The 27,903-nt window shown below is 42.5% G+C and overlaps 1 protein-coding gene across 2 annotated transcripts in view; it reads left to right on the forward strand.

Annotated features, from left to right (window-relative positions):
- LHFPL6 (LHFPL tetraspan subfamily member 6) overlaps positions 1–27,903 on the forward strand; it is a 227,510-nt gene that overhangs the window by 191,114 nt on the left and 8,493 nt on the right. For both annotated transcript variants that reach the window (XM_027557351.1, XM_027557352.1), the window contains exon 3: positions 9,102–9,200. In XM_027557351.1, coding sequence (XP_027413152.1) covers positions 9,102–9,200 — 99 coding nt within the window. The remainder of the gene's footprint in view (positions 1–9,101; positions 9,201–27,903) is intronic.

A 27,903-nucleotide genomic window follows, 5' to 3' on the forward strand; every position in this document is an offset into this window, starting at 1 on the left:
AGAATTCAGGAGCTGAGAAAGTGCATGGATCAAATATCAGGGCAGCTTATGATCTACCATTAGTGAGTGAGGTTGAGAGGAATGCCAGGAAGCCAGTCCCCATATCTCACATATAGACTGCAGAAAGGCACATCCCTGGCTGCAGCTGCCAATGGGAAATATGGTTTCAGTCAGTCAGTCAGTTCAGTCACTCAGTCGTGTCCGACTCTTTGCGACCCCATGAATCGCAGCACACCAGGCCTCCCTGTCCATCACCATCTCCGGGAATTTGCTCAAACTCATGTCCATCGAGTCAGTGATGCCATCCAGCCATCTCATCCTCTGTCGTCCCCTTTTCCTCCTGCCCCCAACCCCTCCCAGCATCAGAGTCTTTTCCAATGAGTCAACTCTTCGGATGAGGTGGCCAAAGTACTGGAGTTTCAGCCTCAGCATCATTCCTCCCAAACAACACCCAGGGCTGATCTCCTTTAGAATGGACTGGTTGTATCTCCTTGCAGACCAAGGGACTCTCAAGAGTCTTCTCCAACACCACAGTTCAAAAGCATCAATTCTTCAGCACTCAGCTTTCTTCACAGTCCAACTCTCACATCCATACATGACCACCGGAAAAACCATAGCCTTGACTAGACGGACCTCTGTTGGCAAAGTAAAGTCTCTGCTTTTCACTATGCTATCTAGGTTGGACATAACTTTTCTTCCAAGGAGTAAGCGTCTTTTAATTCCATGGCTGCAGTCACCATCTGCAGTGATTTTGGAGCCCCAAAAATAAAGTCTGACACTGTTTCCACTGTTTCCCCATCTATTTCCCATGAAGTGATGGGACCAGATGCCATGATCTTTGTTTTCGGAATGTTGAGCTTCAAGCCAACTTTTTCACTCTCTACTTTCACTTTCATCAAGAGGCTTTTTAGTTCCTCTTCACTTTCTGCCATAAGGGTGGTGTCATTTGCATATCTGAGGTTATTGATATTTCTCCCAGCAATCTTGATTCCAGTTTGTGTTTCTTCCAGCCCAGCGTTTCTCATGATGTACTCTGCATAGAAGTTAAATAAGCAGGGTGACAATATACAGCCTTGATGTACTCTTTTTCCTATTTGGAACCAGTTATCTCTCCCTTTTACCTTCTCACTAACTATAAACCAGAGCTTCTGCTAGCAGGACAGTTTTTTGATTTGTTTGGTTGGTTGGTTGGTTGGTTGCACTGGGTCTTCTTTGCTGTGTGGACTTTCTCTACTTGCGGTGAGCAGGGGCTATTCTTTGCTATGGTGCATGACCTTCTCATTGCGGCAACTTCTCTTGTTGCAGAGCACACGCCCTAGAGCTCAGGCTTAGTAGTTATGCCATCCAGGCTTAGTTGCTCCATGCTTTGTGGAATCTTCCTGGATCAAAAATTGATCCTGTGTCTCCTGCATTGACAAGTGGATTCTTTACCAGTAGATCGCCAGGGAAGTCTGCAGGTGAGTTTTTGAAATACAGTTTCCTGGCTTCTAGCCCCAACTAGAAAAGGAGAATCTTAAAGAGTAAAGATGATTTTGCTTATTCACTAGCATTATCAGGCACAGAGTGTAAGAATCTGGCCAGCCCAGTGATGGAGAGGAAGGAATTTTCCTTTACCCTTCTAGATACTTTTCGCTGGTCTAAGAATTAAATTGGCTTGATATGAGACAGATTAAGAGAAGAAAAACAAATGTTTAACAACATGTGTACATGAGAGGGACTCAGGAAAAATTGAGTAATTCCCTGAAATGGCAAAAGCATCATTCACTTTAAATATCATTCTCAGCTAAGACAAAGAGAAAGCTGGGGGTTAGTCATTTGGGACTTCAGAGAGGAGGAAAGCAATTGACATGGAGATAGAAAAGCAAAGATTTGGTAAATGTTTACTGGGCCAGGCAGAAACAGTGGGACATAGAGTGGACTCTGATCTTTAGGCCCTGTCTAGAGTTTCCCCACCACACCTGCCCATATTACTTGCAGGTATCTCTGGTAATATCTCTGCTCCTAAAAAGGCCCTCTATCTGTATTTGTTTAGGCACTTACTCTGTGCAGCCCCATAGATGGCAGCCCACCAGGCTCTGCCATCCCTGCGATTCTCCAGGCGAGAACACTGGAGTGGGGTGCCATTACCTTCTCCGTTAGGCACTTAGAGAGGTCAAACTTTCGTCCTGCGTCTTTGGGGCCTTGATTGTTTTCAGCTCAAAATAAATCTGTGATTATGAAAATGGTCTGTATTTTACACTGTCCAATATGGTAGCCACTAGCACCAAGTGGCTAGGGCAATTGAAGAATTGAATTTTATTTTTATTTAATTTAATTTTTTTATTTTAAATTTTATTTATTTATTTTTGGCTGTGCTGGATATTTCTTGCTGCATGGGCTTTTCTCTAGTTAACAAGAGTGGGGGCTACTCTTGTGGTGAATGGGCTTCTCATTGCAATGGCTTCTCTTGTTTCAGAGCAAGGGCTTTAGGACATACAGGCTTCAGTGGTTTCGGCACGTGGACTCAGTGGCTGTGGGCTTGGTTGCCTGCCGCCCCCTGGCGTGCGGAATTTTCCTGGACCAGGGATGGAACCTGTGTCCCCTGTACTGGCAGGCAGATTCTTAACCACTGGACCATCAGGGAAGCCCAATTTTTATTTACTTTTAATTAACTTAAATCTAAACTTAACTAGCTATAAGTAGCTCAGGGCTATAGGATGGGGTGTACAGGTCTAGCACTCTTGACCCCAGTGCCCTCTCCCATTCCATTTAGTGGAAGAGACTGTCTGATTTGATGAGAGATGTCCCTGATCCTGCTGTCTGAATATTTGTTGTATTTACTATGTGTTGAAGGTACTTGTTAGAGTGATTCTCTGATGGAATTGGAGGGAGGGTTTCACTGCGTTTAGAGAATTGGTCATCTGATTGTTCTTTGTCCCAGCCTGCTAATAAACAACCGTTGTAGAGTTCGCTGAATTTGGTCTGAGACTTGCTTCTATCTTAATGGACTATGGTAGTAAGGTGTCTGGAGGCCAGATATCCCCCTACAGAACCTAGTCATTGCAAGGATTACTTAGCCTAGTGAGTTTGCAGCTTGCACTTTTTTTTCCAGAAATGTTTCCCAAATCTTCAGACTCTGCAGTATCTTTACTGTCAGCAAACATTAGCAGATAACAAAACAAAGGCTCCATAAATATTAAGAGTAAAATCCAGATAAGCTAGTTGCCCTCCACAGAATACTTTTTTAATGTGAACATATGCTCATGGTATTTTATTTTTAAAAAATTCTTACACCTAACACAGATTTCTTATGTATAAAATTGTTTCTAATTTATATGGTTGAATCTACATTTTGTAGTTTTACAAAGACAGCCCAATATTCTACAAAAGAACTCTGACTGCCATGTGTTGTACTATTTAGGGAATGATAGTCCTTCCATATATAGGCACTGAAAAGTTTGCCTCAATTTAGTCTCCCAAATTATGGGATCATTATATTATATGAAAGCGGCTTGTTTCATGAACACCTGACACACATTTTTCTGCCATACTGAAAGAACATTAGCAAATGAGACTGTTTATTTGTTTGCCTATCAGATTAAGGGACTACTCATCATTTAAATGTTATTGTCCTTTGCTTTTCTTGCTCTTGAACATTTTCTATCTAACTGCATTTCTGCATGTGTCATCATTTAAAAATTGCTCACCAGATCTCAGAAAGTAACGGTACTTACTAAGAACTGACTCTCATGGAAATGATGCCACATTATTTATTCAACACTCAGGGAATTCAGTGTACACAAACTTTGGCATCCTCATTAATTCTGTCTTTACCTGATGGCAGATAACGCTAGCTTGGAGTTGTCTTCAGAATACTGTAAAATTTATCCTAAGGCAAAAAGCCTAAGGAAACCGGTCACTGAGGCATTTGCTTAGTCAGCAAACCTTGTATTATTGCTTGCTGTATTATTCTTCAGCCTCAGCACCATTCATATCTATACCGTTGCATACAGGTCCTGGAGTGTGTGATTTGCAGCTGCAGTGATTCTTTGCAGGCATTCCCTAGGATCAGTTCAGTTCAGTTCAGTCGCTCAGTCGTGTCCGACTCTTTGCGACCCCATGAATCGCAGCACGCCAGGCCTCCCTGTCCATCACCAACTCCCGGATTCACTCAGACTCACATCCATCAAGTCAGTGATGCCATCCAGCCATCTCATCCTCTGTCGTCCCCTTCTTCTCCTGCCTCCAGTCCCTCCCAGCATCAGAGTCTTTTCCAATGAGTCAACTCTTCACATGAGGTGGCCAAAGTACTGGAGTTGCAGCTTTAGCATCATTCCCTCCAAAGAAATCCCAGGGCTGATCTCCTTTAGAATGGACTGGTTGGATCTCCTTGCAGTCCAAGGGACGCTCTTCACAGTCCAACTCTCACATCCATACACGACCACAGGAAAAACCATAGCCTTGACTAGCCAGACGTTTGTCGGCAAAGTAATGTCTCTGCTTTTGAATATGCTATCTAGGTTGGACATAACTTTCCTTCCAAGGAGTAAGCGTCTTTTAATTTCATGGCTGCAGTCACCATCTGCAGTGATTTTGGAGCCCCAAAAAATAAAGTCTGACACTGTTTCCACTGTTTCCCCATCTATTTCCCATGAAGTGATGGGACCAGATGCCATGATCTTCGTTTTCTGAATGTTGAGCTTTAAGCCAACTTTTTCACTCTCCACTTTCACTTTCATCAAGAGGCTTTTGAGTTCCTCTTCACTTTCTGCCATAAGGGTGGTGTCATCTGCATATCTGAGGTTATTGATATTTCTCCCAGCAATCTTGATTCGAGCTTGTGTTTCTTCCAGTCCAGTGTTTCTCATGATGTACTCTGCATAGACGTTAAATAAGCAGGGTGACAACATACAGCCTTGCCGTACTCCTTTTCCTATTTGGAAGCAGTCTGTTGTTCCATGTCCAGTTCTAACTGTTGCTTCCTGACCTGCATACAAATTTCTCAAGAGGCAGGTCAGGTGGTCTGGTATTCCTATCTCTTTCAGAATTTCCCACAGTTTATTGTGATCCACACAGTCAAAAGCTTTGGCATAGTCAATAAAGCAGAAATAGATGTTTTTCTGGAACTCTCTTGCTTTTTCCATGATCCAGCAGATGTTGGCAATTTGATCTCTGGTTCCTCTGCCTTTTCTAAAACCAGCTTGAACGTCAGGAAGTTGACAGTTCGCATATTGCTGAAGCCTGGCTTGGAGAATTTTGAGCATTACTTTACTAGCGTGTGAGATGAGTGCAATTGTGCGGTAGTTTGAGCATTCTTTGGCATTGCCTTTCTTTGGGATTGGAATGAAAACTGACCTTTTCCAGTCCTATGGCCACTGCTGAGTTTTCCAAATTTGCTGGCATATTGAGTGCAGCACTTTCACAGCATCATCTTTCAGGATTTGAAATAGCTCAATTGGAATTCCATCACCTCCACTAGCTTTGTTCATAGTGATGCTTTCTAAGGCCCACTTGACTTCACATTCCAGGATGTCTGGCTCTAGGTCAGTGATCACACCATCGTGATTATCTGGGACATGAAGATCTTTTTTATACAGTTCTGTGTATTCTTGCCACCTCTTCTTGATATCTTCTGCTTCTGTTAGGTCCATACCATTTCTGTCCTTTATCGAGCCCATCTTTGCATGAAATGTTCCCTTGGTATCTCTAATTTTCTTGAAGAGACCTCTAGTCTTTCCCATTCTGTTGTTTTCCTCTATTTCTTTGCATTGATTGCTGAGGAAGGCTTTCTTATCTCTTCTTGCTATTCTTTGGAACTCTGCATTCAGATGCTTATATCTTTCCTTTTCTCCTTTGCTTTTTGCTTCTCTTCTTTTCACAGCTATTTGTAAGGCCTCCCCAGACAGCCATTTTGCTTTTTTGCATTTCTTTTCCATGGGGATGGTCTTGATCCCTGTCTCCTGTACAATGTCACGAACCTCATTCCATAGTTCATCAGGCACTCTGTCTATCAGATCTAGGCCCTGTTTCTCACTTCCACTGTATAATCATAAGGGATTTGATTTAGGTCATACCTGAATGGTCTAGTGGTTTTTCCTACTTTCTTCAATTTAAGTCTGAATTTGGTAATAAGGAGTTCATGGTCTGAGCCACAGTCAGCTCCCGGTCTTGTTTTTGTTGACTGTATAGAGCTTCTCCATCTTTGGCTGCAAAGAATATAATCAGTCTGATTTCGGTGTTGACCATCTGGTGATGTCCATGTGTAGAGTCTTCTGTTGTGTTGTTGGAAGGGTGTGTTTGCTATGACCAGTGGATTTTCTTGGCAAAACTCTTATTAGTCTTTGCCCTGCCTCATTTCGTATTCCAAGGCCAAATTTGCCTGTTACTCCAGGTGTTTCTTGACTTCCTACTTTTGCATTCCAGTCCCCTATAATGAAAAGGACATCTTTTTGGGGTGTTAGTTCTTTAAAAGGTCTTGTAGGTCTTCATAGAACCGTTCAACTTCAGTTTCTTCAGTGTTATACTGGTTGGGGCATAGACTTGGATTACTGTGATATTGAATGGTTTGCCTTGGAAACAAACAGAGATCATTCTGTCATTTTAAGATTGCATCCAAGCACTGCATTTTGGACTCTTTTGTTGACCATGATGGCTACTCCATTTCTTCTGAGGGATTCCTGCCCGCAGTAGTAGATATAATGGTCATCTGAGTTAAATTGGAGAAGGCAATGGCACCCCACTCCAGTACTCTTGCCTGGAAAATCCCATGGATGGAGGAGCCTGGTAGGCTGCAGTCCATGGGGTCGCTAAGAGTCAGACATGACTGAGTGACTTCACTTTGACTTTTCACTTTCATGCATTGGAGAAGGAAATGGCAACCCACTCCAGTGTTCTTGCCTAGAGAATCCCAAGGATGGGGGAGCCTGGTGGGCTGCAGTCTATGGGGTCGCACAGAGTTGGACATGACTGAAGCGTCTTAGCAGCAGCAGCAGCAGAGTTTAATTCACCCATTCCAGTCCATTTTAGTTTGCTGATTCCTAGAATGTCGACATTCACTCTTGCCGTCTCTTGTTTGACCACTTCCAATTTGCCTTGATTCATGGACCTGACATTCCATGTTCCTGTGCAATATTGTTCTTTACAGCACTGGACCTTGCTTCTATTACCAGTCACATCCACAGCTGGGTATCCTTTTTGCTTTGGCTCCATCCCTTCATTCTTTCTGGAGTTATTTCTCCACTGATCTCCAGTAGCATATTGGGCACCTACTGACCTGGGGAGTTCCTCTTTCAGTATCCTATCATTTTGCCTTTTCATACTGTTCATGGGGTTCTCAAGGCAAGAGTACTAAAGTGGTTTGCCATTCGCTTCTCCTGTGGACCACATTCTGTCAGATTCCCTAGGATCACAGCCCTTCTATTAGATGCTCGTCTGACTGTGGTCCAAGGGCTGAGTCAGAGGGAGGGGCAGCAGGGCGGGAAATGTGTATCCATTTCTGTGGGGTATCTCTCCAGAGAGCTTGGCATGGAGTTTGGGGGAGAGGGGTAGAAAGCAGCTCCTCCTTACATGTCTGTGAGGAAACAGATGGTTTGTCTGGTTACAACTAACCAACTCACCTACCAAGGGTAGAGGAGAAGCAGAAGGGGGACAGGAAGAGACTCAGTCCACAAATACTGAAGGTCTCCTTGAGATGCCTTGGGGGACCCTGGCATTCTGGCTATGCATTAGCACATTAACTGTTTTCTTATTTAGGAGCCTCCCTCATTTAGTGCCTTTTTACCCACAATCCTGCAGACAGTCAGACTGTGTGTACCAATGACGTTTATTTATTTATTTGGCTGCATTAGGTCTTAGTTGTAGCACGGGGAGATGTTCGTTGTGGCACACAGACTCTCTAGTTGCAGCACACAAGCTTAGTTTCTCCATGTCATATGAGATTTTAGTTCTCCAACCAGGGATCAAACCCGCCTCCCCTGCGTTGCAAGGCAGATTCTTAACCACTGGACCACCAAGGAAGTCCCACGAGTGATGTTTATACTCGTTGACTGACATGACAAAATGATACTTTCAGCTTAGCCCCCTGTTTCAATTGGTCAGTGCTTCCCTGGTAGCTCAGATTGTAACGTGTCTGCCTACAATGTGGGAGACCCGGGTTCAATCCCTGGGTCAGGAAGGTCTCCTGGAGAAGAAAATGGCAACCCACTCCAGTATTCTTGCCTGGAAAATCCCATGGACAGGGGAGCCTGGTAGGCCACAGTCCATGGGTTGCAAAGAGTCAGACATGACTAAGCAACTTCACTTTCACTTTCTTTCACTCGGTCTCATTCAGTTTAGGCTTTGATGCAACACCAAAGACTCACTAATCAGTGGCTCTGAATGAGTCACTAAAGACTGGCTCAGAGTAAGCTGCCATGATAACCTGACTTACATGAAAATAAATCCATCACTGGCTTCAGTTTAATTAGCAAACCTGCTGCAAGAAGCACTGAGATCCCAACCAGCGGCCGTCTTCTTGAGTATTTCCAGTACACATGAACACTTGATGATTCTCACCGTCTCAAGAGAACACGAGAGCCATAGCCCAGTTCACTAGTTCAATCAATGTGCCTAAGTGGTGCATGAAAATCTTTGTACTGTCTCTGCCCTGGGTAAAATTTGATGATGCTGAAATATTCTGTTTTGATACTTAAATTGGAAAAAAAATCTGATGAATGATGAAGCATAACCGATGAGGTCTTTTGCTGGCGCTCGAATTACTTGTTTACATGGATTGATGGTGGAATTGGGCTGGCTTTTTACAAGAGTGGTTAAAAAGGGCTTCTGGATTGTAGTTCCTAAACAGGATTTGCAAGGCTTTTAATGTTTTAAAAGGCAAAGTTGGAACCAGACTGAGATGTCTATCAGGGTTGTTCTTTTTCTTCTCTCTCCTTTTAAGCAGAGTTGAAGTTGTTCTTGGGGTTAAATTGACCTTAGATCGCTAAAGGGAGCTTGGTTGGTGCTTTCCCAAAAGCAGACCCTATGTTCCTTTGTCATATTGCTGATATTGGTCTTTTGTCCCTGGTACCTTTATCTTGGGCTCCAGAAGGGCATTGCTAAAGCCTTCTTGTCTTTTGTCTTTGCAGGCTTGTTGATCGGTGCTGGCTGCGCCCTCTACCCTCTGGGCTGGGACAGTGAGGAAGTCCGGCAGACTTGTGGCTACATTTCTGGCCAATTCGATCTGGGTAAGTTCTCTTCATGAGTAATACTCCTTTAGAAGAGAACGTCTCTGATCTTCCACAGAAACAAAAGGTGGAAAAAGGACGGGAAAGAAAAACACATCCCAGGATTGGAGCCAGCAAACATGTGTATAACGCAATACACATATATTCATTCCTCCAGTTGTTTAGTGAAGAGCTATTTATCATATGGGCTTCCCTGGTGGCTTAGATGGTAAAGAATCTGGCTGCAATGCAGGAGACCCAGGTTTGATCCCTGGGTCGGAAAGACCCCCTGAAGAAGGGAATGGCAACCCACTCCAGTATTCTTGCCTGGAGAATTCCATGGACAGAGGAGCCTGGCAGGCTACAGTCCATGGGATTGCAAAGAGTTAGACATGACTGAGCGACTAACAGTTACTTATAATGTACTATGGGAAGGTCTGCACTATGTGAAGACCTGTAGATACAAAGAAAAGAAATGAAAAAAAAAAAAGAAAGAAAAGAAATGGTCCATGCTCTGCTGAGTTTATATTCATTGATTAATTTCTTCAAAATCACATATTTATGAGTCATTGCATGCACTAAAAATAACTCTGCCTGTGGAATTCACTGTCTGAGAAGACAAAACAAACACAATGATCAAGAAAATGACAGTCAGGGTTGAGGAATCGAATAAAGCAGTTTCACTCCAGGGTAAACATAACTTTGTGAAAGAGATGGGAAGGGAGCTGAGTCTTGAACAAAGTGATGCACGTGGATTATCTGGTGATGGACGGAAGCGTGATGCAGGCAAGGAGTCAAGCTAAGCACAGCACAGGGAGGGGGAGAGGAGAGGGGTGAGGAAAACCCATCCAGGGACCATAGAGAACCAAGGAGCAGCGAGAGGTCTGGTTAAGTAGGTCCCCATTCACACCTTGCTGAAGGACTCATGAACTTTTCTGTGTGCTAATCAGAACATTTCAGGTACGCCTCACTTGTAGAGACATTCTACTTCCTTCAGTTCAGTTCAGTTCAGTCACTCAGTCATGTCCCACTCTTTGTGACCCCATGAATTGCAGCATGCCAGGCCTCCCTGTCCATCACCATCTCCCGGAGTTCACTCAAATTCGTGTCCATCGAGTCGATGATGCCATCCAGCCGTCTCATCCTCTGTCGTCCCCTTCTCCTCCTGCCCCCAATCCCTCCCGGCATCAGGGTCTTTTCCAATAAGTCAACTCTTCGCTTGAGGTGGCCAAAGTATTGGAGTTGCAGCCTCAGCATCAGTCCTTCCAATGAACACCCAGGACTGATCTCCTTTAGAATGGACTGGTTGTATCTCCTTGCAGTCCAAAGGACTCTCAAGAGTCTTCTCCAACACCACAGTTCAAAAGCATCAATTCTTTGGTGCTCAGCTTTCTTCACAGTCCAACTCTCACATCCATACATGACCACTGGAAAAACCATAGCCTTGACTAGATGGACCTTTGTTGGCAAAGTAATGTCTCTGCTTTTTAATACGCTATCTAGGTTGGTCATAGCAACCTATAAAAATGTTGTCCATAATACAACGTGATTTGCACCATTGTAACTTGTGATGCTTAGCAAATACTTGATTGAGAAACCTACATTTACTTAACCACGTGTTAACTTCTTTCTAGGTGGATATTTTGTCTGTTTCAGTTTATGTTATTTTGAAACATCTTGGAAGGAGTAGTTTAATGAAGAGAAGTCTTCTCTTGACTGAATTATTTTCTTAGGATGTTTTTCTAGAATTGGTGATAACTAGATTGACAATTACGAGTCCATAAAACACTTATTGCCAAACGATAGCCAACTTATTTTTCCCTAATATATGGATCGACAGATTTTTTTGGACAATGAATGCATAGTGAGTCACAAACTTAAACATACATCTGCTTTTCACATTAATTTTTTCTAATAAGAAAAATCTCAGTGGAATTGGTCTTACAACAGTATTACTATAATCCAAGTGATTGAAAAATTTTTTATGTTAGAACTTTTTTTTTTCCTTAAAAAAAGGGGGACTTCTCTGGCAGTCATGGAGTTAAGACTCCATGCTCCCACTACAAAGGGTAGGGGTTCAATCCCTGGTCAGGGAACTAATATCCCGTGTGCTGCTTGATAAAAGAATTTATAGGAAAAAAATCTGTTGGATACTGAGAAAAATGGGCAGATGTGATATCATGTAAAATGTCTGTGAATTTGAAAATGAAGCAGTTTTTGTTTGATTCAATGGACGACAAACACCTGCTTCCCTCTGGGGAATACTACTGGCTCTTTGGGTAGAGGAGATAGTGCTTGAAATACCACCCAATTTGCATGGGTGAAAAATACGAGATTTCTGTCTGTGCATCCTTCCCTCGTTGGAGGCGACACTGTCCTGAGTCTAGATGAGTCTGTGATTGCCATGAATGCAGGGAAGTGAAAAATGCAGACACAAAGTTAACTGCTGCTGCTGCTGCTGCTGCTGCTGCTGCTAAGTCGCTTCAGTCGTGTCCAACTCTTTGTGACCCCATAGATTGCAGCCCACCAGGCTCCCCCGTCCCTGGGATTCTCCAGGCAAGAACACTGGAGTGGGTTGCCATTTCCTTCTCCAATGCATGAAACTAGCCTTTCCTTTTTTCTTTTCCCCAAACGCAAACCGTATCCAAGGGAGATATTTCAGTACAGTGTTTAGCATCTTTCTTTCTCTAGTATTTGAGGAATTCTTCACTGTTTCATCTGGGCCTCAGCTTGGTGAGAACCCTGTTCTTGCTGGTGTCTAGCTGGTGTGTATTGTGTTATTGATTAGCAGATTGTAATGAAATGCAGATCCTGTTTTGCAATTTTCGCTACCATGCCCCAGGATCTTATATCTTTACAACCTTGAGGATTAAAACTCTGAATGTCGAACTTAAAGAGAAATACAAAACACTTAACTCTTTACTAGTGATAATAACTTCTTATGTTATAAACTCACTAAAGCCGTTTTAGCAATCTCAAAATTACAGAATGTGTATGACTCAGGGAACTCAAACTGGGGCTCTGTAACAACCTAGAGGGGTGGGAGAGAGTGGGAGATGGGAGGGAGGTTTAAGAGGAAAGGGACATATGTACACCTATGGCTGATTCGTGTTGATTATGGCAAAGATGAAACCAATATCATAAAGCAATTATCCTTCAATTAAATATAAATAAAATTTTAAAAATTACAGCATGGTTTTAACTTTGGTCTTTTTATTTTTAAATTTCTATTAGATTGGATGATGAGAAAAAAAATTCAAAACTGGCATTAGCTACAGAGAAAATGAGTTATGGGTCCCTGAAAGAAGTATTTCGGGTTTATCGAGTTTCATTTCTCCAGGTTACTATTATTTTTGCAGACTCTGTGATCTTTTCTTCCAAAAGGAAACCTAAAGACATACTATGGCATAGAGGTGCCATCATGCTTTTTCCATCTAACTTAATCCGTTTTCTGCCTTTATGAAAGTATTCCTGTTTCCCGGAAGACTGATGAGGGCTAAACTTCAGTGCGTGAGGTCACAGATTCTGGAGCACCCGTGGAGGGACCCTAGAGCTGGGTTAGGAGCCACCCCCTGCATGGGGAGCATGAACATACTCCGTAAGGATGGCTCTGATGCCCAGTTTTAGTGGCTTACATACTGCTTGCCAGGGCCACACCCTGTCTCTGCTGCTTCTGCGAATCGGAGCTTGTTTCTGCTCCACTCCATAGACAGCATGTGGATGCGTCTTTCCTCCCAAGGGTTGGCAAGTATTGGTGTTTTTAAGGCTCACAGCCTCCTTATTGTGGAATATGGGTCAGTTTCTTGGCATGCCATGACTGAACTGCTATTACTCTCTTTCGAGCATGTCCTGAAAGAAATCATCATCACTTTTCTTCCCACTTTGACAGGTTATTTAAGGAGAGCATTCACTCAGTCATTCAGCCAAAGAATATTTATTGGGTGCTTCCAGTGTGCTAGGCCCTGGGCTGGGTGCTGGGGACATGGCATCAAGAAGGAATTTAGAAAGACAGTATTTACTCCCCTCGTGGGTTTCCCCAGTGACTCAGCAGTGAAGAATCGGCCTGCAATGCCGGAAACGTGGGTTCAGTCCCTGGGTCGAGAAGATCCCCTGGAGAAGGAAATGGCAACCCAGTCCAGTATTCTTGCCTGGAAAATCCCATAGACAGAGGAGCCTGGCAGATAACAGTTCATTGGGTCACAGAGAGTCAGACACGACTGAGCACAATGGCATTTGTAAGTGGAAGATGAGGCTAAGAAGAGAAAAGGCATCTCAGCTGCTGGTTTTTGTCAGGTTTTGGTGCCCTGTGCTCCTTCCATCATGGAGTCTATGGTTATGGATGTGCATGCATGCTCAGTCGCTGAGCCATATCCAACTCTTTGTGACCCCATGGACTGTAGCCTGCCAGTCTCCTCTGTCCATGGGATTTCCCAGGCAAGAATACTGGAGCAGGTTGCCATTTCCTCCTCTTGGGAATCTTCTCAACCCAAAGATTGAACCTGCATCCCCTGCATTGGCAGGCAGATTCTTTACCACTGAACCACATGAGAAGCCCATGGGCAGAGGGTCAGTAATGGTGTATATCTCTTGCACTGTTTCATTTCTCTTGAAAATTGATAAAGACAATCATCAAGTTTGCCACTTGCACAGAACAAACATTTTACGACCGTCTGTCCACAACCATGGACTCAGCAATGGTTTAAGCTGTGCAGTTGATAACCATGATGAGTCTCTTTATTAATTTTTAAAAGAAACGAAACAGGACAAGTGATAAGAATAATGCACCGTGTTGCACGGCATCGTCATGTAATAAAAGCCCAGTAGTTGTTAGCTATTATTATTCACATTATTTGTACAGGACCATTTTTATTGAATACTTGCTGATAATCTCTATTCTTCCTTTATATTCCATAACAGCAAGTTGGGATTTATACACTAAGCATAAGGGCTTTATCATCAGGTTGTCCAATTGATTTAATTCATGCCTCAGAGATATTTTCATCCACCAAAGACTTTTCTAATTATATCCTTATGATCAAAAGGAGTGTTTCAATTAATTTGTCTTGCTAATTTGCCAAGTAAATTTGAGTAATTATTGCTTTCATTTTGCTATTTAATTTGATTAAGAAGACATCATGTTTCCTGTTCTTGAAATTATGCTCTCGGCTTCTCAAGAGTAGTACCGTCAACTCGGAAAACCTGGAGCCTCGTGATTTCAGAAAAGATAGCAGTGTTTTCCAAATTTTCACTCCAGTGAAGAGATCTCTTCTTCTGCAGTCTGAGCAATGACCATCCCACGTCTCTTTGAACTCTTTGACTCCTGACTGGTGTTTTCTCTCCTCTCAGATCGAACTGCACTTAAAAAAAAAAAAAAAGATTGGCATGTGTGGGGAGGTCAGCAGGCCAAAATGGGAACGAAAATAGAAAATTTCTTCTTTGAGCTGTCTCAAGCTCAGTGTTAGTGGGTACTTGTGAAGCTGAGTGACCCAGTTTTTCTGATGTGGACTAGAAGCCTCTACTTTTGCACTCAATAACAGGAGAAGCTGCTATCGGCTTCTGTGACATTGAATAAAACAAACATCCCTTTGGCCAGAAGTGAGACGACTCTTTGATTTATGTGGACTTTTTGAGGCTGCAGACAAGGCTGAGCCTCTGCCCAGGGACTGCAGGCGTCTGAGTTGTGCGTGAGCCATGCTGGCCTGCTGGGTCATCCCAGATAGTGGCAGGCAGCATCTGTCGCTCTGTTCAGGAAGAGACCCCTAACACTTGATGTGTTTCTGTTCATTCAGTTCAGTCCAGTTCAGTTCAGTCGCTCATTCACTTCCAACTCTTTGCAACCCCATGGGCTGCAGCACACCACGCTTCCCTGTCCATCACCAACTCCCGGAGCTTGCTCAAATTCATATCCATCAAGTCAGTGATACCTTCCAACCATCTCATCCTCTGTCGTCCCCTTCTCCTCCTACCTTCAATCTTTCCCAGCATCAGAGTCTTTTCCAATGAGTCAGTTCTTCGCATCAGGTGGCCAAAGTATTGGAGCTTCAGCATCAGTCCTTCCAATGAATATTCAGGACTGATTCCCTTTAGGATTGACTGGTTGGATCTCCTTGTGGTCCAAGGGACTCTCAAGAATTTTCTCTTCGAGTTTTGAACACCATAGTTCAAAAGCATCAGTTCTTCGGTGCTCAGCTTTCTTTATTGTCCAATTCTCACGTCCATACTTGATGACTGGAAAAACCATATCTTTGACTAGAAGGACCTTTGTCAGCAAAATAATGTCTCTGCTTTTTAATATGCTGTCTAGGTTTGTCATAGCCAAGGAGCAAGCATCTTTTAATTTCATGGCTGCAATCACCATCTGCAGTGATTTTGGAGCCCAAGAAAATAAAGTATGTCACTGTTTCCATTGTTTCCCCATCTATTTGCCATGAAGAAATGGGACTGGATGCCATGATCTTCATTTTTTGAATGTTGAGTTTTAAGCCAGCCTTTTCACTCTTCTCTTTCACTTCATCAAGAGGCTCTTTAGTTCCTCTTCACTTTCTGCCATAAGAGTGGTGTCGTCTGCATATGTGAGGTTATTTGTATTTTTCCCTACTTGGTCATTGCTTAAAGGTAATCAATGCTCCCAGTATGAGACTGCTTTTGGGGGGACTGGTTAGCAGTAAGGTGTTGCATGTGCTTTGAGATTTAGCCAGAGTTCAAGTCTTTAAAGCAGCAATAATTTCTACCTCCTCCAAGGCTATTATCTGGAACTGCTCCAAACTCTTGACACTCAAGTTCTAAGCACTGGAAGTCACTTAGAACAAGGGTCCCCAATTTCCAGGATCTCATGCCTGATGATTTTAGGTGAAAGTGATGTAATAATAATAAGGTGCAGAATAAATGTAGTGCTCTTGAAACATCCTGAAACCCTCCCCCTCCAACCTAGTCCCTGGAAAACTTGTATTTCATGAAACCAACCCCTGATGTCAAAAACATTGGGGACCACTGACTTAGAAGGTCCAGCATGAGCCTATATTCCTTCACTCAGCTCTAGTGCCAGAGGGTGACAGAGAGAAGCCATGAAGCTTCTGTGAGTTAAGCTGAGACCCAAACTGAGTAGGCCCAGAGTGACCCATGGGAACATTCTGGAAGGTGATGCTGCAAAGGATAGTTGGAAACTTCCACAGACAGAAGTCCAACTTGGCTGGTGCTGAAGTGATGGAGCAAAATGTCCTGGCACCTCCAAGGGAAGAACAATCAGCTTTGTGGGTCCCTCTGCCTTCTTAGGGGCCTTTTTTCCAGAGATGAAGGATTTTTCACTTTCATCTCAGCCAGTGGGGAGAACCTATTCATTTCAGGGGCATGAATTCAACCTGTCCATTTCTGGGCCCTAGCAACAACATTAGAGCATTAACATTTCCACTTTGGGCTTCCCTGGTGGCTCAGATGGTAAAGAATCTGCCTGCAATGCAGGAGACCCGGGTTCGATCCCTGGGTCGGAGAGATCACCTGGAGAAGGGAAAGGCTACTCACTCCAGTATTCTTGCCTGGAGAATTCCATGGACAGAGGAGTCTGGCGGGCTACAGTCCATGGGATCACAAAGAGTCAGAGACAGCTGAGCAACTAACACATACAAATACACATTTCCACTTTTAAGTATAGCTTTAGTAAATGCCTCTAGACCTGCTTTAGGAAAAAGTACCCCCATTCTGTATAATCCTAGATCCAATTCTATCTGCTTTCCTAAACCATCTTTGTTCGTTCCTCTGGGACAGGATTTTTGCAACACTGCTGCCTATGTCAGTTTGATGGTTCATAGCAGTATTCAATAGATGTATTTATTCAACGAGTATGTATTAAGCACATTCTAGGTACCCAAAGTTGTGCCATATACTTAGAATAAAATTATGAATTAGATAGATAGGATCCTTACCTGCTTGTCACATATCTACTGTCTGCTAAATGGTTCAAAGAAGAGAGGGAGGCTGAGAGAGAAGGAAGGGAGAGAAGATAGAAAGGAAGAAACCTTATAGCTCATTTTTGACTAACAAGGCAGTTGCCATCAGAAGCTGAGTGTGATATCCTGGAGAGAATCATGACCATACTCTCTGAGGGACTAATGGCTTAACCACCTCCTAGAAAGTAATCAAGTTCAGGGTCATAGTTTAAAGAACCAAATACCCTGGTAGATGAAAAAGGAAATTGCTCTAAATCTTTCCTTCCTGAAGTCTTTTTTGGTTTCATTGTGTTAGAGCAGGATCTTACCTGTTGTTGTATCAATGCCTTTTAAAAACCTAATTCAGTGACTTGCTGTGATTTGTAGCAGTGGAATTCAGTGCTAACAGAAAAAAGGAAATGTGCTTAGAAAACCTGTGGGAAATGAGAAATATTCTTCCCAATAGTTTGGTGGCCACAAGATATTAAGAACTAATAAGATATGGCCACCAAACTATTGGAAAGAATATGTTAGTCTCTCTTTTAAAGATCTTTCTTCATTTTTTTTCAATGGTTACCTTTTATAACACCAAAGAGTAGATATACCTGAACTGTGTGCCTTTAAGACAAATAGGCTATATGAACATCATCTGGAATAAATATGTAGATTTATTAAAATTTTCCCATAATTAAGGATTTGGTGATAGTCTATTAAGAAGATTCTACGCCCCTCCCCCGACCCCCACCATCCCAAGCAGATAATTCCTTCTGATAATGTAATACACATTTTTAATATAAATTTATTTAATTGGAGGCTAATTACATGAATCTGCCATGGGTGTACACGTGTTCCCCATCCTGAATCCCCCTCTCACCTCCCTCCCCATACCATCCCTCTGGGTCATCCCAGTGCACCAGCCCCAAGCATCCTGTATCATGCATCAAACCTGGACTGGCGATTTATTTCACATATGATATTATACATGTTTCAATGCCATTCTCCCAAATCATCCCACCCTCGCCCTCTCCCACAGAATCCAAAAGACTGTTCCTTACATCTGTGCCTCTTTTGCTGTCTTGCATACAGGGTTATCATTACCATCTTTCTAAATTCCATATATATGCATTAGTATACTGTATTGGTATTTTTCTTTCTGGCTTACTTTACTCTGTATAATAGGCTCCAGTTTCATCCACCTCATTAGAACTGATTCAAATGTATTCTTTTTAATGGCTGAGTAATACTCCATTGTGTATATGTACCACTGCTTTCTTATCCATTCATCTGCTGATGGACATCTAGGTTGCTTCCATGTCCTGGCTATCATAAACAGTGCTGCGATGAACACTGGGGTACACGTGTCTCTTTCCCTTCTGGTTTCCTCCGTGTGTATGCCCAGCAGTGGGATTGCTGGATCATATGGCACTTCTATTTCCAGTTTTTTAAGGAATCTCCACACTGTTCTCCATAGTGGCTGTACTAGTTTGCATTCCCACCAACAGTGTAAGAGAGTTCCCTTTTCTCTACACCCTCTCCAGCATTTATTGCTAGTAGACTTTTGGATCGCAGCCATTTTGACTGGCATGAAATGGTACCTCATTGTGGTTTTGATTTGCATTTCTCTGATAATGAGTGGTGTTGAGCATTTTTTCATGTGTTTGTTAGCCATCTGTATGTCTTCTTTGGAGAAATGTCTGTTTAGTTCTTTGGCCCATTTTTTGATTGGGTCATTTATTTTTCTGGAATTGAGCTGCAGGAGTTGCTTGTATATTTCTGAGATTAATTCTTTGTCAGTTGCTTCATTTGCTATTATTTTCTCCCATTCTGAAGGCTGTCTTTTCTCTTTGCTTATAGTTTTCTTTGTTGTGCAGAAGATTTTAGTTTTAACTAGGTCCCATTTGTTTATTTTTGCTTTTATTTCCAGTATTCTGGGAGGTGGGTCATAGAGGATCCTGCTGTAATTTACATCGGAGAGTGTTTTGCCTATGTTCTCCTCTAGGAGTTTTATAGTTTCTGGTCTTATGTTTAGATCTTTAATCCATTTTGAGTTTATTTTTGTGTATGGTGTTAGAAAGTGTTCTAGTTTCATTCTTTTACAAATGGTTGACCAGTTTTCCCAGTACCACTTGTTAAAGAGATTGTCTTTTCTCCATTGTATATTCTTGCCTCCTTTGTCAAAGATAAGATGTCCATAGGTGTGTGGATTTATCTCTGGGCTTTCTATTTTGTTCCATTGATCTATATTTCTGTCTTTGTGCCAGTACCATACTGTCTTGATGACTGTGGCTTTGTAGTAGAGCCTGAAGTCAGGCAGGTTGATTCCTCCAGTTCCATTCTTCTTTCTCAAGATTGCTTTGGCTATTCGAGGTTTTTTGTATTTCCATACAAATTGTGAAATTATTTGTTCTAGCTCTGTGAAAAATACCATTGGTATCTTGATAGGGATTGCGTTGAATCTATAGATTGCTTTGGATAGTATACTCATTTTCACTATATTGATTCTTCTGATTCATGAACACGGTATATTTCTCCATCTATTATGTCCTCTTTGATTTCTTTCACCAGTGTTTTATAGTTTTATATATATAGATCTTTTGTTTCTTTAAGTAGATATACTCCTAAGTATTTTATTCTTTTCGTTGCAGTGGTGAATGGAATTGTTTCCTTAATTTCTCTTTCTATTTTCTCATTATTAGTGTATAGGAATGCAAGGGATTTCTGTATGTCTATTTTATATCCTGCAACTTTACTATATTCATTGATTAGCTCTAGTAATTTTCTGGTGGAGTCTTTATGGTTTTCTATGTAGAGGATCATGTCATCTGCAAACAGTGAGAGTTTTACTTCTTCTTTTCCAATTTGGATTCCTTTTATTTCTTTTTCTGCTCTGATTGCTATGGCCAAAACTTCCAAAACTATGTTGAATAGTAATGGTGAAAGTGGGCACCCTTGTCTTGTTCCTGACTTTAGGGGAAATGCTTTCAATTTTTCACCATTGAGGATAATGTTTGCTGTGGGTTTGTCATATATAGCTTTTATTATGTTGAGGTACGTTCCTTCTATTCCTGCTTTCTGGAGAGTTTTTATCATAAATGGATGTTGAATTTTGTCAAAGGCTTTCTTTGCATCTATTGAGATAATCATATGGCTTTTATTTTTCAATTTGTTAATGTGGTGTATGTAATACACATTAGAAGACAGTTCTTTCAAATCTTTATGCTATGGCTCTTAATCTCAGGAGAAATATTTCTGCCCCAGAACTGAGAATTCACAAACTTATGTGTTAGTGACCTTCCTGTGCATTTTTACCTTTGTTTCATAAAAAAAGATAAAGTAGAAATAGAAGATAAATGGCTTAACATGTCTCCTCTTAAGAAAGGGCCATTGGTGAGCATTTTTAATAAACCCCTCAAAAATGTTTTTAGGATAAAACCCAAAATATAACAAAGTAAACAAAGGGCTTATCTTTTCTGACTCTTCATCTGATTTTTATCCTGGTAGAATGTTGACAAGAACTAATTAACATAGAGAATTTATGGGATAAAACTCATTTATTGGATCTTTTTGGAAAATTCCATATGAATGAATTATTCCAGATAAATGAATTTTCCCCTTAAGGGGAAAAACTTGGACTGGATTTAAATCTTGGTTTCACTTCTCAAGAGTTGTTTGATTCTGGGCGAGTTCTGGAAGAGTTCTAAGCTCTCAGAACTTGAGTTCTTTTGTCTCTAAAAGAAGATAATACTACTTCACCTGCCTGTTAAAGTAATTGAAGTGATAGTGAAAGATGCTTCATACATAAAGATGCACAAATAAATATCAGTTCTTCCTTTTTGCTTTAAACACAAACATATTTCCTGTTTTAATCATGTTGAAAAAGTTTGAGGATATATCATATGCTTTTACATCAATTTAATATATAAAAGATATAAAAAACATAAACAAGATTTTTTTAAAAAATCATTAACCACTATGCTGTCATATGGAATCATCCCCAAGACATCCCCAACAGGACATGTGTAGAATGATTTGCCTTTTCACTAAATAACCAAGACTGAAAAAAACTTTTGAGTTCTCTGTACTTTTTTCTAGTTGTTTTGCAACAGTTTTATGTCACCCTGTCAGTGATAATTCATTGCAGTTATTAATTACCCCTTTCTCTCCTTATTCCCTCACTTCTGTGTCCTTTTCTGTTGAGTCATCATAAATCATTTTAGAACCCTGCTTTAAAACACACACACACACACAGTTCAGCGCTGTTTCTGTGCACTGTGTGTCTTTGAATCACTGATTTTTGCCTATTCTGGACAGCTTTTTTTTGGACCCCTTGATCTCGGGTCATGTTTTGGATAGCTGAGGATGTCAGCTCCACGATATCTGGAGACATACGGTACTTGGGTTAGCAACTGGATGTCTTGATGACATTGGTAACTGAGTTCAGTGCTATATTAACCCTTGTTCTAGGGGTGAGTTTTAACTTGAGGTCTCCAGACCATTCAGGATGCCCACAGTCCATCAATAGGCTTTGGGAAATTTGTGATGTCACTGAAATTGTGTGCAAATGTCATAGGCTTGTGCATATGTGCATTCTCCTGGAGAGAGTATTCATAACTTTTATTCATTATTCAAATGGATTCCTGACACAAGAGAACTCAGAACCGCTGGTAAGCAGCATTTGGAAGCCTGACATTGGAAAGCCTAGAAACCTGAATTCTAGACCTAGTCTCCCAACAATCTTCCCATCCCCCTAGGAAGCTGGGAAGCCATTTGACTTGATTTCATTCTCTACAAAAGTGTTTGCCAGAGAGAGGGTATAAGAAGAGAGCAGTGAAACATCTCTACTTGCAATGGGACATGTGTGCGTGCTGAGTTGTGTCCGACTCTTTGCAACTTCACAGGTGATAGCCCACCAGGCTCCTCTGTCCATAGGATTTTCCAGGCGAGATTGCTGGAGTAGGTTGCCATTTCCTTTTCCAACTTGCAGTAGACATTATTGCAAATAAGTACTCCCATACTTCGATTCTAATTTGAAATTGTATCTGTGAAAATGAGCATTCCACCTTCCTAATAATGGAATACGCTTCCACTTAGAGTCCTCACCAGATTCTTTAGTGCTGCTCTTGAGAAGCAATCTTTTATCATGTCTGGGGAACATGTTGTTCTGACCTGTTCTCAAAGATGTCTGTAGTGAGCAGTTTTGGAAGATAATGACTCTTGCTGGAGCAAAAGACAAGTTTTATTTATTGTTCCCTGTAATAATCTCTGCCTCCAGGGCAAAGTTTGGGTGGATTTACTTGCAGTCTATTATAAAAAATTGGGGATCCCTAAGCTTGGGGTCCATTCTAAAGATCAGTCCTGGGTGTTCTTTGGAAGGAATGATGCTAAAGCTGAAACTCCAGTACTTTGGCTACCTCACGCAAAGAGTTGACTCATTGGAAAAGACTCTGATGCTGGGAGGGATTGGGGGCAGGAGGAGAAGGGGACGACAGAGGATGAGATGGCTGGATGGCATCACTGACTCGATGGACGTGAGTTTGAGTGAACTCTGGTGATGGACAGGGAGGCCTGGCATGCTGCAATTCATGGGGTCGCAAAGAGTTGGACACGACTGAGCGACTGAACTAAACTGAAGCTTTGGGTTCCTCAGTGGTGACACAGAAGTACTGAGTTTACCGCCTCAGTCCCTGTGGAATGTAGGAGGCCAAAAGATGGATTCAGATGTGAAGCTCGTGCTGGTTGCTGTGTTGAGTAATAATAGAGTCCTCCATCTCTGATCCAGGAGTCTCCTACCTTTTCCCACCATCCGTGAAAGTGTGGCAGGCTAACTCGTTAGCTTGTGAGTAAAATCTCGATTCTTCAAAGTTCTTAACACCACTATTATAATGCCTGTCCTTCATTTTAAAATACTTCAGGAATGAGATGTGTGTGTGAGTCACAGAAAGTCATAGCTCAGGTGCAGGCTCCAGAGTGGAAACTCAGGGATACTAGTACACGTGTTGTTGTTGTTGTTGTTTTAATTTAAACGTCTTATTTTAAGTGAAAATCATAGTTGCTCAGTTGCATCCAACTCTTTGTGACCCCATGAACTGTAGCCCGCCAGGCTCCTCTGTCCATAGAATTCTCCAGGCAAGAATACCGGAGTGGGCGGCCATGCCTTCCTCCAGGGGATCTTCCCAATCCAGGGACTGAACCTGGGTCTCCTGCATTGCAGGCAGGTTCCTTACCGTCTGAGCCACCAGGAAAGCCCTGGAGTATACTGGAGTATAACCTGCTGATTAACAACGTAAGGGTTTCAGGTGCACAACAAAGCGAACCCAAACATACATACACATGTATCCATTCTCTCCCAAACTCCTTTCCCATCCTGGCTGCCACACAACATTGAACAGAGTTCTCTGTGCTCTACAGTAGGTCCTTGTTGGTTATCCATTTTAAATACAGCAGTGTAGTACACATTTTGTTATCCATATCTTAACCAACACAAGAAGCCTCACCCATGGTCAGAAATGAATTTTTAAAGGTGAAATAGGTGTCTTATTAATGAGCATGATAAATTTTAAAAATGGACTCTTGTCAGTGAAATTAAAGGTATTCAAGATTGTGTTTTGGCTAAAAGAGATACTCTCTGTCTTTATATAAAAGGATTTAAACAGCCATCTAGGCACATAGTCCTTATTGTAAGTCTGAAAGATATCTAAAATATTTAACAACCAAAATGTCATAGGCCTGACTAATCCTAACTAAAATAAATGCTGGAGTAGGCTCCCGAGGGGCCTTGACAGGCCAAGCGCCAGCCTTTTCATTCCTGGGAATGAGGCTAGGATTCCCTAGGGTTCTCAGGGGAGGGAGGGGACATTGGGGCACTTGGAGAACTTGGGGACAGTGGCTGTTTATGCATTAGTACCTGGATACATATTTTAGTATTTTTAACAATGAAAATAGAGCTTTCCTGGTGGTCTGGTGGTTAAGAAGCCAACTGCCAATGTAGGGAACATGGGTTCAGTTTCTGATCCAGGAAGATCCCACCTGCCTCGGAACAACTAAGCCCGTGAGCCATGATTACTGTGCCCACATGCCTAGGGCCCATACTCCACATCAAGAGAAACCACCGCAGTGAGAAGCCCACGCACCACAGTGAAGACCCAATGCAGCCAAATATAAATAAAAGTTTAAAAAACAAAACATTGAGAACAGCTTTACTAAAACACTCTGCCACATCCACTCTGCCATAAGAAAGTCAGCCGAAGTCTGATCACCCGTAAGGACTCTGTTTCTTGTCTCTGGTTCAGAGGATTTTTAGTTACGTGTTGCCAGAAGGAACAAAATCCCTCCCTGAACCTTGCCTTTGCTTCCAGTGGTTCTTTGGTGCAAGATGGTAGCCCAGTCGCTTAAAACGATAGGGAGCTAGGATTTAACTAGCTCTCGGAACAGGTTGGTGAGCTGGTTTGTGCCTGCTTTTTGATAACTGTTTAATAAACATCTGTATGTGTCACAGGATGCGGTCTGAGACTTGCTTTCATTATAACTTGGAAATGAAGTTGTCGGACGGTAGCTATGCCTCACCGTCTCTCTCGCATTTTCAGTGGGGGTGGGTTGTAATTTACCAGGGTCTCAAGGTTGTGCTTGACCAAATTGGATTAAGCCCGTTCCCAAGGGCTACCTTACAAGCAAGGAGTGATCATCAAGGAAACCTTTTGGACCGAGGGCAGCTCCCCGAGATCAAAGGAGCCCTGGTTGCCACACATTTCCATTTCAGTGGATACAGAGACTATATGCAGAGGCTGCTCAGTGGCCGATGAAAGCGTGACAGGTGCGAACAGGGGAAGGGTAGATAAAAATGCTGTCAGGATGGAAACCAGCACCTCTACTCCTGGGACTGTTGGAAAATTGGCCGCAGCCACAGGCCAAGCTGGGAAGCAGCAATTAGAGAGAGCCTGGGTCCTTTCACACTCTCTTTGGGGCCGGCCATGAGACAGAGGGGCTGAATTTCAGGTAGTTTCAGCCTTTATAAATAGCAGCTACAGACAGAAACCAAAGGATCATCTTTATCGCCTACACTGAATAAGGCCCCGCTGGTTATCTCCGCCACCCCCACGTGGAGATGGGATTCTGTGTCAGTTCACAGCGTGAACACAAAGACCAGCAGGTATACACACTCTGTGTATGGAGCCAGTGTGTGCGCCTTAGCGTCTTAACAGGGGCATTATCTCTAGTGGAACTTTTTAGGATGGATTCGGGGCTAAGGGGCAAGAATTAACAACAACTGTGCCAGCAGAGACTCTGCTAGCCAGACTGGACAACATGTCCACCATTTTTATGGGTAAATCATGCAACTATATAGCAACAAAACTATCCACCAACAGTTGGATACCGGGCCGTGGAACAGAGGTCCATCTGATGGGTGTGATCTTAAGGATTCAGATGCCGCTCCACTCTCCCTACTTTTCTGCCACTTAAAGTGAAATTTAATCACATTTCCGAAGGCACCAGGATATTTTTATTTCTCTTGCTCTGCCTCTGTATTGCAGGGACGCTCTGAAGGCAAGGCGTCTCTGCCTCTGCTTTCGTGGTTATGTGATTCTGGCAGGGATTTCAGGATAAGATGATGCAAGGCGCTGATTTAGCGTAGAGTTTAGGAGGAAGGACCCTGGGTGGATCTGATGAGCACATGTGGTGTGGTACACAAGGGAAATCCCCTGAAACTCAGGTGTGAGTGGAAGTGAAGAAACATTGGTTCCCAGGTAGCCACACCCAGTAGTCACCTGGGTGTCTCGTTCTCAGATCTTCCAGTTTCTCTGATGGACCCATAATGTAGTATTTAAGATCTCCAGGGCTTCCCTGGTGGTCCAGTGGTTAAGAATCTGCCTGCCAATGCAGGGACACAGGTTCAGTCCCTTATCTGGCAGGATCCCACGGGCCATGGAGCAACTAAGCCCATGAGCTGCAACTGCTGAAGCCCAAGAGCTCTAGAGCGCAAGAGAAGCCACCACAGTGAGAAGCCTGTGAACTGCAGCCTAGAATAGACCCTGCCTGCCACAACTAGAGAAAGCCTGCACGCAGCAACGAAGACCCAGGAGACAAATAAAATTTTTAAAAAGTAAAATGAAAAATAAAATCTCCAGATGCTCAACAATTTTTTTTAAAAAGCTTACTGTCCAAATACACTCTGATATTATAACTTATTAAGATTGCAGGAGGTATTAACAATAAAAATAATAGTAATAATCAGTTCAGTTCAGTCATTCAGTCATGTCCGACTCTTTGCGACCCCATGAACCACAGCACGCCAGGCCTCCCTGTCCATCACCAACCCCCAGAGTCCACTCACACTTATGTCCCTCGAGTCAGTGATGCCATCCAACCGTCTCATCCTCTGTCATCCCCTTCTCCTCCTGCCCTCAATCTTTCCAAGCATCAGGGTCTTTTCCAGTGAGTCAGCTCTTCACATCAGGTGGACAGAGTATTGGAGCTTCAGCTTCAACATCAGTCCTTCCAATGAACACCCAGGGCTGATCTCCTTTAGAATGGACTGGTTAAATTTCCTTGCTGTCCAAGGTACTCTCAATAGTCTTCTCCAACACCACAGTTCAAAAGCATCAATTCTTCTGCACTCAGCTTTATTTATAGTCCAACTCTCACATCCATACATGACTACTGGAAAAACCATAGCCTTGACTAGACAGACCTTTGTTGGCAAAGTAATGTCTCTGCTTTTTAATATGCTGTCTAGGTTGGTCATAACTTTCCTTCCAAGGAGTAAGCGTCTTTTAATTTCATGGCTGCAGTCACCATCTGCAGTGATTTTGGAGCCCAGAAAAATAAAGTCAGCCACTGTTTCCCCATCTATTTCCCATGAAGTGATGGGACCAGATGCCATGATCTTCGTTTTCTGAATGTTGAGCTTCAAGCCAACTTTTTCACTCTCCTCTTTCACTTTCATCAAGAGGCTCTTTAGTTCTTCACTTTCTGCCATAAGGGTTAGTAATAATAATAGCTAGTAATAGCTAGCTTTTCTCCCTGGGTGTGTAGTTTGGGCTGCTGTTCTGGGTGTGCTGCTTTTTCATGAGTTTGAGCATCTGTGCAAGTGTGGGACCTCCGAAAGGTACTTTCTGGTAAATCCCTGAGTTGATGATGACTAGCACTGTTTCCTTGGAGGAGGGAATGGGAACCCACTCCAGTATTCTTGCCTGAAGAAGCCCCATGGACAGAGGAACCTGCTGGGCTACAGTCCATGAGGTTGCAAAGAGTCAGACACGACTGAGCCACTCAGCACAGCACAGCACTGTTTCTATAGGAGGCAGTAAATAGTACCTGCGAGAACTCTTTTCTTCTTTGTTCCCCAGCTCCTCACCCTAAAGGTGAAGCTAAAAATGTTTCTATGGGAACAAGAGAGATAGAACAGAGCAAATTAAAATTATGGCTCTTTAATGAAATCTTTGTGGGAATCCAGAAGATAAATGCATGCCATTGGATAGAATAGAATCAATGTGTAACTCAGGAAGGGTTTTCCCCCTAAAATCTGAGACTCATAAAACATGAACTCATGTTTGAGTAGAGAGCTTACACAGCAGTCAATTACCCATCACATGCTTGTCTAGACAGCCCTTGCCTTCCTCCCACTCTGGCTACAGAATGAATGAAGATGTGCTGTAATTTACAAGGCTGGTATTTTCCTATCAAAATTGACTATAACATATCTCCTTAGACATGGTGCAATTTTGAGCGTTTTGCAGATACATATCTTTTCCAGAAAGTAAATCCCTGCTCCCTTGGACATGCAGGTTATGAAGAATACTTTAATG

This window comes from Bos indicus x Bos taurus, chromosome 12 (assembly GCF_003369695.1).
Source record: "Bos indicus x Bos taurus breed Angus x Brahman F1 hybrid chromosome 12, Bos_hybrid_MaternalHap_v2.0, whole genome shotgun sequence".
Classification (NCBI taxonomy): domain Eukaryota; kingdom Metazoa; phylum Chordata; class Mammalia; order Artiodactyla; family Bovidae; genus Bos; species Bos indicus x Bos taurus.